The sequence below is a fragment of the Lytechinus pictus genome, chromosome 2 (assembly GCF_037042905.1).
Source record: "Lytechinus pictus isolate F3 Inbred chromosome 2, Lp3.0, whole genome shotgun sequence".
NCBI lineage: Eukaryota > Metazoa > Echinodermata > Echinoidea > Temnopleuroida > Toxopneustidae > Lytechinus > Lytechinus pictus.
Genome location: NC_087246.1, coordinates 38,520,295 through 38,538,096, shown reverse-complemented (window position 1 = coordinate 38,538,096; position 17,802 = coordinate 38,520,295). Strand labels below are relative to the sequence as shown.

The 17,802-nt window shown below is 36.0% G+C and overlaps 1 protein-coding gene across 1 annotated transcript in view; it reads right to left on the bottom strand.

Annotated features, from left to right (window-relative positions):
* LOC129271897 (low-density lipoprotein receptor-related protein 12-like) overlaps positions 1-10,276 on the bottom strand; it is a 42,316-nt gene extending 32,040 nt beyond the window's left edge. Inside the window, exon 1 of the mRNA XM_064115718.1 lies at positions 9,675-10,276. Within this exon, the coding sequence (XP_063971788.1) occupies positions 9,675-9,789 (115 nt within the window). The 5' untranslated portion in view covers positions 9,790-10,276. The remainder of the gene's footprint in view (positions 1-9,674) is intronic.
* Positions 10,277-17,802: the final 7,526 nt, after the last annotated feature.

Below are 17,802 nucleotides of genomic sequence, written 5' to 3'. Positions count from 1 at the left end.
GAGGGTTTATGAAACAAGTCTGGCATCAAAACAGTTTAACATCAAAGATTGATGTTTTAAAGGAGTATTAAAAGAAATTATAGATACATGTCACCTGATTTAATATGGTCAACGGTCCGCTTAAAGAACATATACGTCATACTTAATTTTGGTTGTCCTGAAATATTAACGTTATATCAATAACACCCAGCTGATTTTTATATCCTAGACTTGGACGCCAGAGAGATCAAACCCCTATGACGTCATCGGGCCTGGTGGAACGTCCAAGCGACCATGTTGTATACTGTGTGTAATGAGTGATGTGCATTCTTCGCTTCTCATATCACTATGGCAAACTCTTAATAATTAATGTAATTACATTCATGTCGTATATGAGAAATAAACCATGCATGACTGGCATCAGAGCGGGCAAGATAAGGGATTCTTAAACCGCAGAAAATTATAAGTAATCAATTTTAACCGACATGATATCGATCAGCCTTAACGTCTAAGGACAATACTGCTAATATAGTGCTCACAATGAATATGTTCATAGGTTTGAAGCAATGTTTGAAGTATCAATAAAATATCCAATAAATGAATAGGCATAAAACAAATTATCAAATTGCCAACACTTTACTGTCTTGTTGTGATAATGTGGTTTGCATGATGATAAAAACTTTGTGAACATGTATATACTATTGACAAACATGACTGTATACCAGCAAGAACAATATTTCAACTATTAAACTCTGTTTATTAATGAATATTCATAGTAGAGTCAATTCCCTCAAACAGGGTAGAGTATCATTTACATTTCAACAACTCCATATTGATTTACATTATACTATATCATCATAGTTTATTTGATGCATGCATTACCGTTTTGTACTATCATAGATAGTAGATTTCATTACAAACATTAAAGATAACCTATGACTAGTGGTTTAACTGTAGTTCGTGTTTTTTATTAAGTGCTTAGACGACGAGTATCTAAATATTAATCATCAAATTAACTAGATTAATAGTGACGTATGAATAGAATAAACAGCCTTGATTTTTAATTTCATTCTCCCAGGCAATACTTTTACTATTCAATAAGATAATAAAAACAAACTAGCTCATCAATGATGTGGAGCTCATTCGGCATCTTGCAACGAAATTTAACACAATTCTTAATTTCAGCCCAATTGACACTGTACATAGTGAATTATATTGGTGACATAAATTGAGGAAACAGAATTGAAATTGATGAAGAAATGACAGAGAAGAAGCATGCGCGATTTGGGATTTATGGATAGATCTCGTATAAATTAGCATAAATAATATTCTTGTCAAAATGTCTAAATTCTGTGTAGAACGTTGGTGAACCAAATGTAGCTCTCAGATGGAACAAAAAAAAATCAAAATCGGGGAACAAAAAAAAAATCAAAATCGGTCAACAAATAAATAAAAAGCATTTTGGTGAGTTTTGAAATATATGCATAAATTAGCATGTTTAATGAGTTTCTGTGTAGAAATTATTCTGTGTAGAAATTTTGTATCCCCACCTAGAGCTATCATATAAAGCAAACAAAATAATAAATAAGTCCACCCCAGGAAAATGTTGATTTGAATAAATAGAGAAAAATCCAACCAGCATGTTGCTGAAAATTTATCAAAATCGGATGTAAAATAAGAAAGTTATGACATTTTAAAGTTTCGCTTATTTTTCACAAAACAGTGATATGCACAACTCAGTGACATGTAAATGAGTCAGTCGATAATGTCCATCACTCACTATTTCTTTTGTTTTTTATTGTTTGAATTATACATTATTTCATTTTTTTTTACAGATTTAACAATAAGGACCAACTTGACTGCACCATATAGTATTAAACAATGCTAAATCCACGTGTTCAGGGAGGAATCATTGTTGTTTCACTTGACAATGAGGAGAAAATTAGAATATTTCATATTTCATATAATAAAATACAAAGGAAATAGTGAGTGGATGATGTCATCAGTCTCCTCATTTGCATACCAGCCAGTATGTGCATATGACTGTTTTGTGAAATCAAGCGAAACTTTAAAATGTCATAACTTTCTTATTTTACATCCGATTTTGATGAAATTTTCATTGTTATGCTTGTTGGATTTTTTCCCTTTTATTCAAATCAACTTTTTGTTGGGGTGGACTTGTCCTTTAACACATAAATAAATTTCGCATATATTAGCATGAATAATTTTCTACTCAAAATTTCAAAATTCTGTGTAGAAGTTTTAAATCCCCACCTAGTGCTATCATATACAGCAGAAAGAATTGAAATCGGACTTAAAATGACGAAGAAGAAGCATTTTGAAATTAGATCAACAAATAAAGAAGAGGCATCTCTGGGATTTATGAATAACTTTCGCATAAATTACAAAAAAATAATTTTCTACTTAAAATTTCAAAGTTCTGTGTAGAAGTTTGATGAACCTCGTAAAGCTCTATACCAGATGGAAGCAAAACATCAAAATCGGTCAACAAGTAAAGAAGGAGAAGCATTTCTGTGAATTTTGAAAAATACGCATAAATTAGCATATTTTAATGAGTATCAAACTTTTGTGCACAAGTTTTAAATCCCCCACCTATGGTGCTATCATATAAAGCAAAAATAATTGAGATCGGACTTGTAATGAAGAAGAAGAGGCACTTTGAAATTCGGTCAACAAATAAAGAAGAAGAGGCATTTTCTGTGATATATCAATAAATTTCGCATAAATTATACTAATTAATTTCTTACTCAAAATTTCAAATTCTATGTAGAACTTTGCTAAACCTCATGAAGCTCTACCAGATGGAAGAAAAAATAAATAAAATCGGTCGACAAATAAGGAAGAAGAAGCATTTGACATGAATATAAAAAAACGCGTAAATTAATTTCGCATAAATTAGCATAATTTTTTTTTCTGATTTTCAAAATTATGTGTAGAGAAGTATGATGAACCTCATAAAGCTCTACCAGATGGAAGCAAAAAAATCAAAATCGGTCAACAAATAAAGGAGAAGCATTTATTGGGAATTTTTAAAAATGCGCATAGATTAGCATATTTAATGAGTTTCAAAATTCTGTGTAGAAGTTTTGAATCCCCGGCCTAGTACTATCATATAAAGCAAACATAATTGAAATGACGAAGAAGAAGCATTTTGAAATTGTGGACGGACGGCGGACGACAGACTACGGACGACGGACGCCAAGGCATAAGCTCATCTGGCCCTTCGGGCAGGATGAGATAAAAAAAAAAAAAAAAGCAATGAGAGTACCATGTTTGAACTGTACTCAGTTCAATCAGTCATCTCGGTCCAGGGCTGAAAAGAATAAATGGATAGCTTATCAGTTTCAAATGCATCAACGCAAGGACAACTGAATTAAAATTAATATGGGAAGAGACATCCGAGCCTGAATGATATTGAAATTAATGTAATTCGATGGAAGTAAACTCTTCATTCCTATAAAAAAATGTCGTGTCAACGATTCAAATCATCCAAATATATTACTACAGCTGATTTTTATTTATGTTCCTAAAACATTGGTCATGTGTTTCGTCACTGCGAAGTTTTGTTATTTATAGAAAGCTTGTTATTCTGGAGATTCATTATATTCTGAGGTATTAATATTTCGATTTTAATTTTAAAGATTACAGCATCTCCGTTATTTTTCTAGATGACAAATTATCGTCAACTATCTTAGTTATTCTGTCAAGGGTTTGTTACTTCGAATGATCGTCACTTCGTTGACGGTTTGGTACAACGAGGTTCACTTATTTTGTCGACTGTTCTTAACTCCAGAGCTATGTGATTCCTTCCACGGGTTTCACCCAAAATGTTCGTCGATCACCCAAAACGTTTGCCGTTCCCAAGACGGTTATCACCCAAAACGTTCGTAGTTCCCGTTGACGGTTATCACACAAAATGGTCGTCGTTCCCGTTGACAGTTATCGCCCAAAACGTTGTTATTCCCAAGACTGTTATCATCCAAAACGTTTGTCGTTGCCAAGACAGTTATCACCAAAAATGTCCATTGTTCCTTTGACGGTTATCAGCCAAAATGTCCATTGTTCCTTTGACGGTTATCACCCAAAATGTTCATCGTTACTTTGCTTGACGTCTGAAGTTTCGTCGTTTCCTCGACGGTGGTTTGTTAGTCTAAAGTTTCGTCGTCCCCTCGACACTTTGTTATCTCAAAGGTTCGTCACTGGTTTTCTTGGAAGTTTGTTACTCCACAGATTCGTTTTCAATCCACAGTTTTTATTCCGCATGTTCGTCATTTACCATTGTATACTATAAACCTATATTTTGTGATTCCGTCGAAGGTTTACGATTTTGATCTTATATGGACAGAGGTCGTCGAGAGGAGAGTAAAAAAAAATATTTAACCCGACAATGACACTTTTTTATTTTAAAACGCCTTTTATTCGTCGACATGCTTAATATGCCCAAATATAATTAATATTTTAGCGATTTATTTCATGACATGAAAAATGTTCGTAAAGCGAATCGTGATGGCACCTAATAATAATGCAAACCAAAGAATTAGGAATGTGTCTTGGTATTTCGTTGGATCCTGGAAGTAAAACTTAATCTACACCCGTCAGTCTACGGTGAGATTAGACTTATGTTGGTGACATCCACCCTCCTGGCATATACAAGATGAGGAAGGGCCATTAATGCCCCGATGTCCCACAGACCCTCCATATACTGTTTAGACGTGAGATGTTTGACGCTCCTTGGTGACTAGGCACACTCTTCATTTATGATGGATTCGATAAGTTCATGGTATCCATGTAAATACTAGTATGAATGTTAGGAACGTGAACTTGAGGTCGCCTGCCTTTAAACGTGTCATCACTGAAATCTGTCTCCCTTTCTCTTCTTTTATACATTGAATGGGAGCAATTTCATATCGACATCTCCTTTTTAAACAGATAGAATAAGACTGCTAAACGCAGAATGAAATTCGGCAAAATTCAACTTTCCAAAACGTTCATAATAACTACATCACCTACACCATGTACACTGTAAGGGTAACATTCTAACCAGCACGAAGGTCCTTATGTGTCCAACCTATTTGGGGCAGTATTTTACCCAATAAATGTGGGAAGCATATTGTCCAGTAAGGTTAAAAAATAAGCAGCAATTACTTTAGAATGGGCAACATTTTCATCACACTGGATACAAAAATGCTCAATGTCGGTTGGACACGACTTACCCTCACGGAGCATTTTTACCCAATATTTTTTAGAGTGTGTATAATTATGGCATTGCTTTATAATGGTGTATCATATTTCCTCTAATCACGAATTCGAAAGTAAGAGACAAAATAGAATTTCCTTAATTTAATAGCTTGGTTTGGTATAGAAGATTGCGTGTATGTAAACGGAAAAATGTGAATAATTAGATTAAGAAAACACATTTTTTTAAGAAAATGAAAGAATAATATATTATCAAGAGTTTTGCAATTGCGTGAAGCTCGTTAAAGTATAAACTGTCGATGATTAAATCAAGTGGAGTATTGAGCCAAACATTTTGAGGGGGTCGATATGGCGAATCGCGTAATATTAACAAAAAGTTGCGAGCAAGCGAAACGAGCGAGCACAAATTTGACATTTTTATTACAAAAATCAAAGTTTGTGGTAGATTTTGACATAACTTTCAGAAAATAATGTCATATTCATCCTTATCCATTTTTTCTTGGTCGTGTTCTTTTTTTTTTGGGGGGGGGGGGCACCCCCGCAAGCCCCCTATCTGTACACCAAAGAATATATCATCATGAAATAGGCATATTATTGAAGTTCTAATGTTTCGTCTTTTATTACACAACGAATAATATATAGTATAACTACGTGGTCCCTTATACGAGAGATACGTCCTCCACCTTCTTAACTACACCGTTTCCACCCAGGCAAGCTTTGAATGGGGGACATATTGAAACCTTTCCTTGTTGAAACATGACCAAAGAGACTTTGTAAATAGGGCAAAAACGTGCATTATTGCCAACTGCAAACTATAGCGATGTGAATTCAACTCCTTCAATTTCAATTGTGTTTGGGTTAAGGTAATACTTCACGTGGGCAAAACGCCGCTTGGCTCGTGGTGCTGAAATCTATCATTGACATTGAAACGGGTTCCAGGCAGTTTATTTATTTGGCTGGCATTTCATTTATTTCCTGTAGTTCGACATGAAAGGGAACTCCTAGTTCGTTTTGTTCATTTACTTCTGCGTTGAAAGGCAATGCGAATAGGTTTCCGCAATTTTCGAGCGGACCTCCGAGCAATATAAGCGAGTCCATATACATTTATATTTCATGTGCAGAGGCCTCGCACAATAATGAAATAATACACTGTGGAAAAGCTTAGGTCAAAATAACCAATCTGTTGGTGAACATGGGTCCGACAAAAATGAATAGTCAAAATTTTGGCAGACCTTTGACAAACGAGTCGATGATTAATTTTATTCTATTTTTTTGTTGGGTGGGATGGGGGTCGGAAACATTCGCTGACACATTTGTTATTTAAACTGATACTTTACTTCCTATTGTTAGAATAATAGGGTTAGATATAGGTGAATTATCACACGATGAACTTCCCTTTGTATCAAAGCAAATGCTGTACATGATGATCTAGATCCATGCCTTGTTTTAGTCTGTCTATAGAAGGATGCTTTTAATAAATAAAATCTCTTCGTCTTACACAAGCCAGGATGATAGATGAATGGTTATTAGCAGTCACGGCAATTCAAATGAAAATGCTTTCACAGAACTCACATCCAGAGCGCTTTCCCCAATTACTATGGACCACAACGCCATGGGGTTATTCACAAAATATTTGCTGTACGCATTTCACAATGATTGCTAAAGAGTGGCTGCGGATGTCTCTGGTAGTGAATGGAAAAGCAATATCTCTAAAAAGGAATCCAAATTGCCCGAGGATTACCATATCATGGTGAAACTAGTATGTTTATACCCATCAGCCGAGTACATGCATGTTCGATTTCCTTGGGCTATGAGCAGATTGCAATGAACGAAGAAAAGACGACTTAGCGCATTTCAAGAAGGAATTCAATCAGAATTTATTCTATATCATGTTTAGGGGTCTACTTCGTGGAAGAAAACTAGCAATGTGCTTTAAATAACCCTATATTGACGGAATAAAATCTATATCATCATCTATTTCACATAATTCTTATCCTCATGTTTCTTAAGTATCAGTGGTGAGCTTTAGTAAAAATAAAAGTATCAGTGGTGAGCTTTAGTAAAAAAAAGTTGCATTTTTCTTTCTGAACATTATGTCTAATATGATAATTGCAAGCACCTGCACTTAAATCTTCTTTGCGAGAGAGGCTGTGTCAAATAATGCATCATTGTCATGGCTACGCCAGCAAACATCCCTCACTTTAAACGAAACATGAACTAAATCAGATCACGCTTTCCCCTATACTGCCATCCATCTATATACACATTACTGTCACAGTTATTGAGCTGAAATGTAGACTGATAGGTGTGATCTAAACTAATTACCCATAAATCAACGCACTATCCCATCTTATCTGGCGCCACATTATGCTACGATCGCAACAGCTAAACCGAGTCCTAAACAGCACACTTTTCTTAACCAATGACAGTCAGTTTGGAGTCGGGGATTTGGGGGTGTGACATTGGTGCACTTATACCTATCGGTCGTTTCATGGAAATTACTTTGCTGAAGGGGTGTATCGAAATGCAATTAGTTACAACTACTCCTTTTTTTTCTGAAAACGAATTACTACATCCGATGCTTGATGACATATTCACGCATTATCATGGTTTTGATATTACCCCCCCCCCCACTTTGATTGAAACCCAATCGCGTTGTATTGTTACCCAGTTGACCGGCATGCTCAACTTCCACCAATGACAAGGTTGCTTGGAGTCACTTTACCATATTGGAAATGAACGATAAACTAGATCATTCAACACACTAAAAGAAGTAAAATCTAAAATGCTTGTCAACATTACTGATTTATAGATTCAGAATGTTGTTTCAAGACTTTACTTTTGGACTATACTATCGAATCAACATGATAATAAAATAATGAAAATAATAATAATAACAACAACAATAATAATAATGAAAATAATAATAACTAAAGAAGAAGAAAAAGAAAAAGAAGAAGAAGAAGAAGGAGAAGAAGAAGAAGAAGAAGAAGAAGGAGAAGAAAAAGAAGAAGCAGAAAGAGAAGGAGGAGAAGAAGAAGGGAAAAAAAGAAGAAGGAGAAGAAGGAGAAGGAGGAGAAGAAGAAGAAGAAGAGGAAGAAGGATGAGAAGAGGAAGAGGAAGAATATCAGGAAGAAGAAGATATAACAATAATTATAATAATAACAACAATACAAATATCTTGGACTCAGAGGGAAAGTCAATCAAAGTATACAATGAAGATAGACGGATAATTACTATGATATCAATTATTAATATAACATTAAGAAAGGGAAAGATAAATCAAATATATAGGCCTATACATACAAAACAAATTTATCCACTTTTCCAAGCACGCACTGTTCTTAGAAAAGAACAATTCTTACATCAAGAGATAATTAATTTATAATCATTTATGACATCTTTTTTTCAAAGGACTATTCATGTTTGATAAACATGTACTCATTGACTATTTTGCATTGGTTTCACACGATTAAGAAACTCTATGACAAATTCAAACTTGGTCTGGCCTATATATGGTTTCTGTTCACATGGAGCCTTCCCTGATCAGTTTGCTTCCTCTCTTTGGACCTCTTGAATTTCCAAGCCTCAGGGAGAATGTTCGATTTAGAAACATTGAGGAGATCTCTTCTGGAATTAACAAACAGCAGGTTTAGAGAGTAGGTATAGCTTTCTCTTCAAACTTTCTCATGTCATGAAACACCAATGGGAAATGAGAAAATAAAGGGGGGAAAATAAGATCTATATGTAGGGCGATTTCATTACGTCTGAATGAGAAAATCTTATGCATGTCTGAACACCGGAAGTATGCTTAGCATTTGAAGGGATAATTGACGAGGAGGATGTATATTTGATTAACTTTATGAATAAAAAATGGACCGAAATTGTCTATGCCTTGCGAATTATCAAGTTTTCTAATCATGAAAGTTCGCTGAAGATAAGAATTCAGACAGCATTGAACAATGAACCATTTTCATCATAACATTATGTCTATAAATTTTTAAGAAATTGATTGGGTAAAAAAAAATTGTTTGTGTGTGATGTTGACGCCTCGCGACATGCCTTGTTGAAAATGCGTGAGAATTGCCGAAAATTGTCATGCCTTGAAAATATACAGGCTTCTTCGCCGGGACTTCTTCATAATTATACTATAGGCCCTATAATTATGTCAAGAAAATACTAATATATCTACACTATGACGGATTAGACCATTGTTTGTACAAAAATCCTACACGGTATATAAAAACGTAGTAAGAGCGAAATTGTTAATGTAGACTGAACATAGATTACAACCTTCAAGTCTCCTCGTATATTAAAAAAAAAAATGTTTCTGCACTGTATTTGAAGTCCAGACCGGGTTCTCAATGGAGTAATAGCTTTTACAAAGAGAAAGAAACATGTTAATCGAGTACATGTAAACAACTGACAAAGATCATGTTAAACTCTTTAACTCACATCGAAATATGAAATCCACTTACATTCCATAACTTCATCGGAGTATGCTGATACTGATAATCCTAATATGAGAAGAGACAGAAATTCCATGCTCCTGACCAGACTCGCGATAATTCGAGTTATCTCCATCTTTACCATTATACTCTTCTTTCAACAACAAAACGACAATTCAGCTGAGTATGGCAATGTACAAAGATGAAACATCCAAATTGTTCACGACTGTATTTCCCTCGATTTGTTGTATGATTAAGGTAGTAAGCGTCGAGAAGAGCCTGGTCAAATCGTGTGTTGTTTGGTATGCATGCTGCTTTCGCTCCGTGGGATATTATGCGAATGAAAAAAATGCGCGCTATATAGTTGAAGAGCGACGCCTTTTCTCTGCCGCTTCTTGCCTTATTAACGTTGTCTGCTCCACTCAGCCAGTATGCATCTCATCGGAGACCTATTTTCCCTCCCGACTGTGTTCAAACACGCAGATGCCCTGACTGTCTATACCAAACAAATTATGAATTAATGAAGTGCTTAATTCCGTTCCGAGTCTTTCAACATTAACCATCCACTCAACACATAATTCATGCGAGAGATCCAGATGCTTTAACAGCGTCTACAGAAGCAGTTACTATGCACGGATGAGGAGATATTGAATGTGTGAGAGGTTTTGGGTGTACGGGTTTCAATGAGGGGAAAGAAACGGAGAGTGGGTGAGCCCGAGTGTAAGGATATGAAGGTAAAGAAGAGAGTTGAATTCCAACTCCTTTGTGATTTAAGAAGACTCTCTCATCCGGAGGTCAGGTTACAGGAAAACATGGAAGGTGAGAGACGTTACCATGACAACAACTCGGACCTTGACATTTAAGATGGAGAGTGCAATGAAGAACATAACCCTATCAGCAGATGTACTGATGTACGGAGAAAGTATTTACAAAATGAAAGCCACTGAGATTAGGAATAATTTATTTCCACACGAGTTCATAATATTTACAATGTACAGACCTATATCTTATTTGTATTCTATTTCAAATCATATGATCGTATCTTTCTAAAATAATAGTACTTATGAAAAAAAATCAGAATATGCTATCTAATTGTTGGATATCAATAAAACTATCAAACCTTAAATCTTGACGTAGTCAAACGTAGGAAAAATATTTCAGAGTTTTGATACAAATAGAGTGCTCTTTCTCAACTCAATTTCATGGCTTTGTGGGCTCCATGATATCATTAAGGGGGAACATGGAGACACATCTCGACCAATAAAAAGGTACTCATAACAGCGGAAAACAACGGAACATTCCCCTTATCAATAAACAACGACACATATTGTTTCAGAAAAAAAATCACCTGAGAATGGCTTATCTTGCTCTCAATATAGTATGAATGATAAAAATGCCTATATTATCTTTGGAAGTCAATGTGACAAAGTGCTAGAATTATATTCGGCAGGGATGGCGATCGAAAATTTATATCCTATCCTTGGCTTATACACAAATTTGCCCATGGAATAATATTTCTCTTTATTTCTCGCTCGCTTCACTCTCTTGCAGCTTTTCTGAAAAATGATCCCACACGCAATTTATGCCCCCTCAATTTTTAAGCTCAATACACAACTGTGCTAATCAGAAAATCTGTGCATGTGCGTAATCACAACGTACACTAGATACATAATACTCGAAATATGAATACATGACCAAAGAAACGTTTGTTGTAAGTTATTATCAGAAATTGTTAAAGCAGAACTAATTGTTGTAGTTTCGTGTTGTTGCTATGGGACACAGCAGCCAAGAGCGGAAAACACTCCAATTTACATGTAAATTGAAAATCTCTCCCAGATTATAGGATCAAATATCTGAAGAGTAGGTCTATATAAGTATATTAATATCCTTCAGTTAGTATTATGTACGCTTGCATGTCTATTTATCACAGTGGAAGCAGCCACACACAAACTGCAGATACTATAATGCGTGTGCGTGTGGGGTCAGTGTGGGTGCGTGTTAGTGTAAAATGATCGTTTGCCATTTTAATAAGCAAACCGCGTGTACGTTTCGTGTTCTATTGAAATATGAACTGATTTTCCATTTTTTGTTTGTTTCCCTAAATCGTCAGTATGTGCTGCATGTATACCAATCTGTACAATGATAACAATCTAATCGATTTAGAAGTCAAGAGTTTTCTTAATTTCATTTTGGATCAGCCCGTAGTTACACTGTTATGGCATGTTATCGGTGTCAAATCTTAGAGAGAACCCATTTAACAAGAAAGTTTGCTTCTTTAGAAAATCAATTCCTGTAATACAGAAGTGCAGCTATTTTGGAATGTGAATGAGATGTATAGAACAAATGAACCCGCACAATTTCTTAATTTAGGTCACAATGCCTAGAATCATCCAAATTCATAAACATGTAGACAAGGTCCACAAAAAAAATGATGTGAACTCACACACACAAAGAAAATTCAGACAAGCAGTGTTTTGATTTAAATCAAAATACGCTTCGAAAAAAAATTATAGGATTTCTATTATTAAGTGAAAGGGAATTATTAGTTAATCATTATCTGGTTTGGTTTTAGAGAGAGATGGACTGGTGTATTGTATTCTAAATCCAACAATGTAGTCCAGTAGACAGACCCATATAGGCCATGTACATGACCCAGAAGGTTGTTAAGTACAAGGTTTTTTTTATTTGTGTTCTAGATGAACTTTGAAGTGAATTTAGCTCGATTGCCACTTTGACAACCTTGGGCATTTTTTTAAATTAGCATAATCATTATAATTATCGTAAAATTTATATGTACTATGCTACAAATCTTTAACCGAAAAGACTGAAAACATGAACAATAAGTTTTTAAAGGATTCCTGTGACGGGGAATTCATTCATGACTTTAGTTTTTATTTTTAAGCAAAGCAATCATCGTGAATTAGCAAAGCTGTAATATACATGTATAGGCCCATTTATGAATTATCCAGAAACCCCAAAACATACATAATACACTGAGGTGCTCTAGGTCTTTCTTTGATGGGAATTACATTTATGATGCTAGATTTCACTTTTAACAAATGTAAACGTCGTAATGAGCATAATACGCACAGTGATATAATTAACATAATAATTGCACTATATAAATTTCTTTGTCACCTTTTTACCTAGAAAGCCTAAAACATGAATAACATAGCTATTCTAAGGTTTTCTACGACGAGAAATTAATTTGTGACACTAGTTTTCCTGTTGAGTGAATTTATTCCCGTAGTTAGCATGATTAGCTAGTTAACATACACGCGAAGTATTTTATGTGAATTAGCACATTATGCTGTTCATCATGTGAATTATGATGATTACATTGGCTAAAAAGGAAAGTTAGTGTAATATGTATTAATTTCTTATCATAGAAAACCCTAAAAAGTTGTATTATTTATGTTCTTGGGCTTTCCGGATATAAAATGATGAAAATATTTATATATAGTACATTATGTTAATTACCGGATTATGCTAATGCAAATTACGACGGTTATATTCTTTAGAAAGGAAGACTAGTGTCATAAATGTATTCCTCGTCATATTATTTAACAGTTGTTTTAAGGATTTCTGAATATGCAATAACAAAGAAATATATATCTATTGCACATGCATGTTTATTAGTGAATTGTGTTAATTATGCTCATTACGACAATTACACAGCTTAAAAAGGAGAACCATTGTCACAAACTGAATCCCTAGCCATAAAAAACCCTTAAGAGCAGGCTGTATTATTTATGTTTGGTAATTTCTGGATTTCATTCACAAATTGGCCTATATTACACTTATGCTAATTGGCTCATTATGCTAATCATGTTGATTACGATGACTGCATTACATAGAAAATAAAACCTGTGGTCATGAATGAGTTCCTCGTCACATGAACCCCTAGAACAATGGCGTAAATCCGTGTTGATGGGTGGGGGGATGACTGAAATATTCAGGCATTTTTTTTGCAATCATGTTTTTAGATATGCAAGGAATTGTCATTGATATGTCCACAGTGGCGTACCGTGGGTCACGGCATTGGGGGAGGGGGCACCAGCAAAATTTTTGAATGATTGAGTGAGTGACCTAATAGAGACATTTTAAGGACAATGTCATTAAACGGATATGTATCTCACTGATCAAATAATGCGAGCGCGAAGCGCGAGCTGAATTTTTTTATATTCACACCTAAAAAGGGACATTATAATCAAATTTGTGTACTCACGATAGGTACCTGTCTGGCTTAACAATGCGAGCGCGAAGCGCGAGCTGAAAACTTAGATAATTCAGACCTGAAGTGGGGCATTCTAAAGTTTCTTTGTAGGAATTAACTAGGACCATACGTATTTCATTAACCACATGATGCGAGCTGAAAACTTTTGATATTCAGATCAGAAGGGACATTTTAAGGACTGATTTTAGGAATTCATGAAGAGCAGACATATCTCACCAATCCACTAATGCGAACGTAATCACGGACAGGAAATGTTTCATATATACGAAGACCTTAACATGGGGCAATCACTTTTGAGTCATGAAAAAGAAGCATATGTCACTTCATAAAACAATGATAACTCAAGTGCTAGGAAATATATTTGGTTTATATTGACTTGAAAGCGGGATGTTTTAGTACAACAGGATTATATATCTCGTTAAACAGACAATGCGAGCACCAGGAACAATGAAGACATCGGCCCTGGGCAAATTATGTTTCATAAAGTTATGATAAAAATGTTTCTTATGTAATGTAACTTAACATAATTATAATATAATATAACATTATAAAGAATAATATTTTCTTCTTTCCCACTACGTTTCTCTTCCTTTCTCCCTCTTTTCTCGTTTTCCCCCTTTCCCCGTTTTTTTTTTTTTTTTGGTCAGCCGATGGGGGGGGGGGGGGGATGTGCCCCCCCATGTCCCCCGTAGTTACGCCACTGTATGTCCATATGGCAAATACCCCTCCAATATTATTATCTTTTTTACCCCATGATGGTTTAATGGTTTTATTAGAGATTACATTAAAAAAATTTTGACATTCCATCTTAATCCCTTCCCAAAGACCCCAACACTGATGAATTGGAAGAAACGGGGGTTTCTCTTCAATGTTATAATAAGGACATAAGTATTTCGTTTGGAAATGGTGAACTGGCTCTTTATTTGAATTTTATGATTCAATAATATTATTTTATTTGTTAAGCGGTATTTTTGAAAGAATTTTCACCAATAAAACAATTATCTCTTGTGATTTTTTTTTCATTTCTTTCGTAAAAAGTGGGGGGGGGGGGATGTTTGTACAGGCCACCCCCCCTCCTCGAAAAGTGGGGGGGGGATATATCCCCCCATCCCCCCCCCCCCCCCGGGATTTACGCCAGTGCCCTAGAAATATTATATCATTTATGTTTTCATTCTTTCTGGTTTAAGATTAGTAGCATATTACATGTAAATTGTATGATAATTAGATGATTATGCTAATAAAAAAATGCCCAAGGTTGCCAAGATGGCAACCAAGCTGAATATACCAGGTATAGAAAAGTTGTACTTGACTAATGTGAGAATACAGTCTTACATACCTATCCATGGCAAGATAGACTTTGTATCCAGAGTTTAGAAAGTTAATGAGTAACATTCCATATAATAGGTCTATATATCAAGACGAGTGGTAGCGTGTAAGCCAAGACTTTTATGGGGCAGATATGCTGTATGGGGGCTATAAGTTTTGACTGTTTTATAACGACAATCTAATTTTATTATAGATTTCGACAAATCAATATTCAGAAAAAAATGTCATATTGTACAGCCTTTTTCCTTTCCCTTTTCTCCCTTTTTTTCTTGGCAGTGCAATTTCATATATTCATTTATTTCATTTCATTAATTCATCATTTATTATTGTCAACTTTTGTGGGGGGGGGGTGAGCCGCCATTATTGTTATGCCAGAGAAAACTGTTACGCCTTCTTGTCATAGTGGTGTTGGTCCTTGATAGTCCTAACAGTTTTTACTGTTGGATGTCAAGCGATGACCTTTTCTCAAATGAAATAAGTATATAGGTCAATATATATGTATATATATTTTCATCATTTTATATACGAAAAACTAATTTTGTGATAATTTTTTACATTATAATTATTCAGAATATCATTTCATATTTCACCTTTTCCTTTACTTTTCCTCATTTTTTATTGATTGTGGTGTGGCCTATATACAGCATTGTTGATTCCTTGTGATTTTGGATAAAAATTCAATCTTGTTTCTTTATATATTATCATTATTCTCCCCATCGTTTTTCCCCTCTCCATTCTATTCTATGCGTAAAGCTAGGGTTACACTGGAACCGAATCAGCTGCAAATCCATCCGAATAAAATTCAGGTGGTTTTGGGAGTATTCTGTTCTCCCTCCGTGGATGCGAGAAAATTCGGGAGGGATTCGAAAATATTCGCGGAGGAATTCGGCTCGTTTTGAAATGTTCAAAAGCAGCCGAATCCCCTCCAAAATACTCCCGAATGTGACCACAACAAAATTTATTCGGGCCACATTTGGGATGTATTCGGATGACATTCGGTTGGATTAGGGGAAGCATTCAGAGTGTTCTGTGCAGATTCGGACCTATTCGTATTATTTGGGGCGTAACAGTCCGAGCTCGGCTTATTTAGCCATTGTCGGGTCAACATTCGGGACTTCGGGTCATCATTCGGCTGTAAACGGAGCAATCGGGTCACATTCGGCGCAATTCTGGGCATCTTTGTCTCTATTCTTGCCACTTTTTGAGTGGCATTTATTTGGCATGGCCAAAATTGATTCGGGTAAATTCTTGGCGATTCCTAATCTGGGCCCATTCGTCTCTATTTGAGGAGCTCCCCGAATCAGAGACGAATAAGTTCCGAAACCATCCGAATTGGCAGGTCATATTCGACTAGAATAGATACGAATTTATCCGAATTTTGGTGTAACTTTAAACTAGGTTTACACCGGAACCGAATCAGCTGCGAGTCCATCCGAATACACGTATTCTTGTGGTTTCTTGAGTAAACCCCGCGAAAATTCGGGAGGAATTAGGCTCGTTTTGAAATGTTCAAAACCAGCTGAATAACCTCCAAAATGCTCCTGAATGTGGCCACAAAAATTCATTCGGGCCACCGACGTCTGGGATGTAGGCCTATTCGGATGACATTCGGTTGGATTAGGGGAGGCATTCGGAGTATTTTGGGCAATTTGGGTAGATTCGGACATATTCGTATCATTCGGGGCGGTCCAAGCTTGGCGCATTCGGCCGTATTTGTTCCGATTCGGGTCCGCGTCATTCGGCTGTAATCGGAGTAATCGGGCCACATTCGTCTCGATTCTGGGCACATTTGGCTAAATTCTTGTCATTTTTCGAGTGCATTCGGCTATCTTCGGAAATACCAAAATTGATTCGGGTCAATTCTTGACAATTTTGCGATGAATCGGGACCTATTTGGGGCCCATTCTCTATTCGGGAGCTCTCCTAATCTAAGGCGAATAAGTTCCGAATCCACCGAAACCATCCCAATCACGTCGTATTCGGACAGGATTCGAATTTATTCGGGAGAAATCGGTTTTGGTGTAACCCTGGCTTAAGATATGGGCCAAATCACTGTTCTTGTTGTTGTTGTTGTTATTGTTATTGTTGAATATGATGGCACACTTCAATCTCTGCAGATTATACGCGCCAGTCGTTTTTGTAAGAGGACTTCACTTGAATATAGACCCCGTACCATCATCCCGGATCTGATCCGGGGTGGTCCGGGGAGAGATCCGTGTTGGCGCCTTGGGCATCCTTTGGGGTCCATGGTGGTCCTTGAACGTTCGGTAGGCCAGCGCGGCAGTTTTTGACTGTCAAAAACATCCGGCGTCATCCTTGGACTGCCGGGTAGACAAGCAATCCGGGATAGTCCGTGTAGCTGCCGTGTTGGTCCGTGTAGCTGACCTGTAGGTCCGTGTAGGTCCGTATGGATGCCTGGAGTATCCTTGGCAGTCCGTGTTCTTTTTTTCCCATCAATGTTATACAACGCTGTTTACTTTACGAACATTTGAGTAGTTGTTAAACAGTTCTTAACAGTACTTAACAGCTACTGTAGAAATGGTAATCTACGTTGTATGAAAAATAAAACATCATTTTTACCGGTTAAGGAAGTTT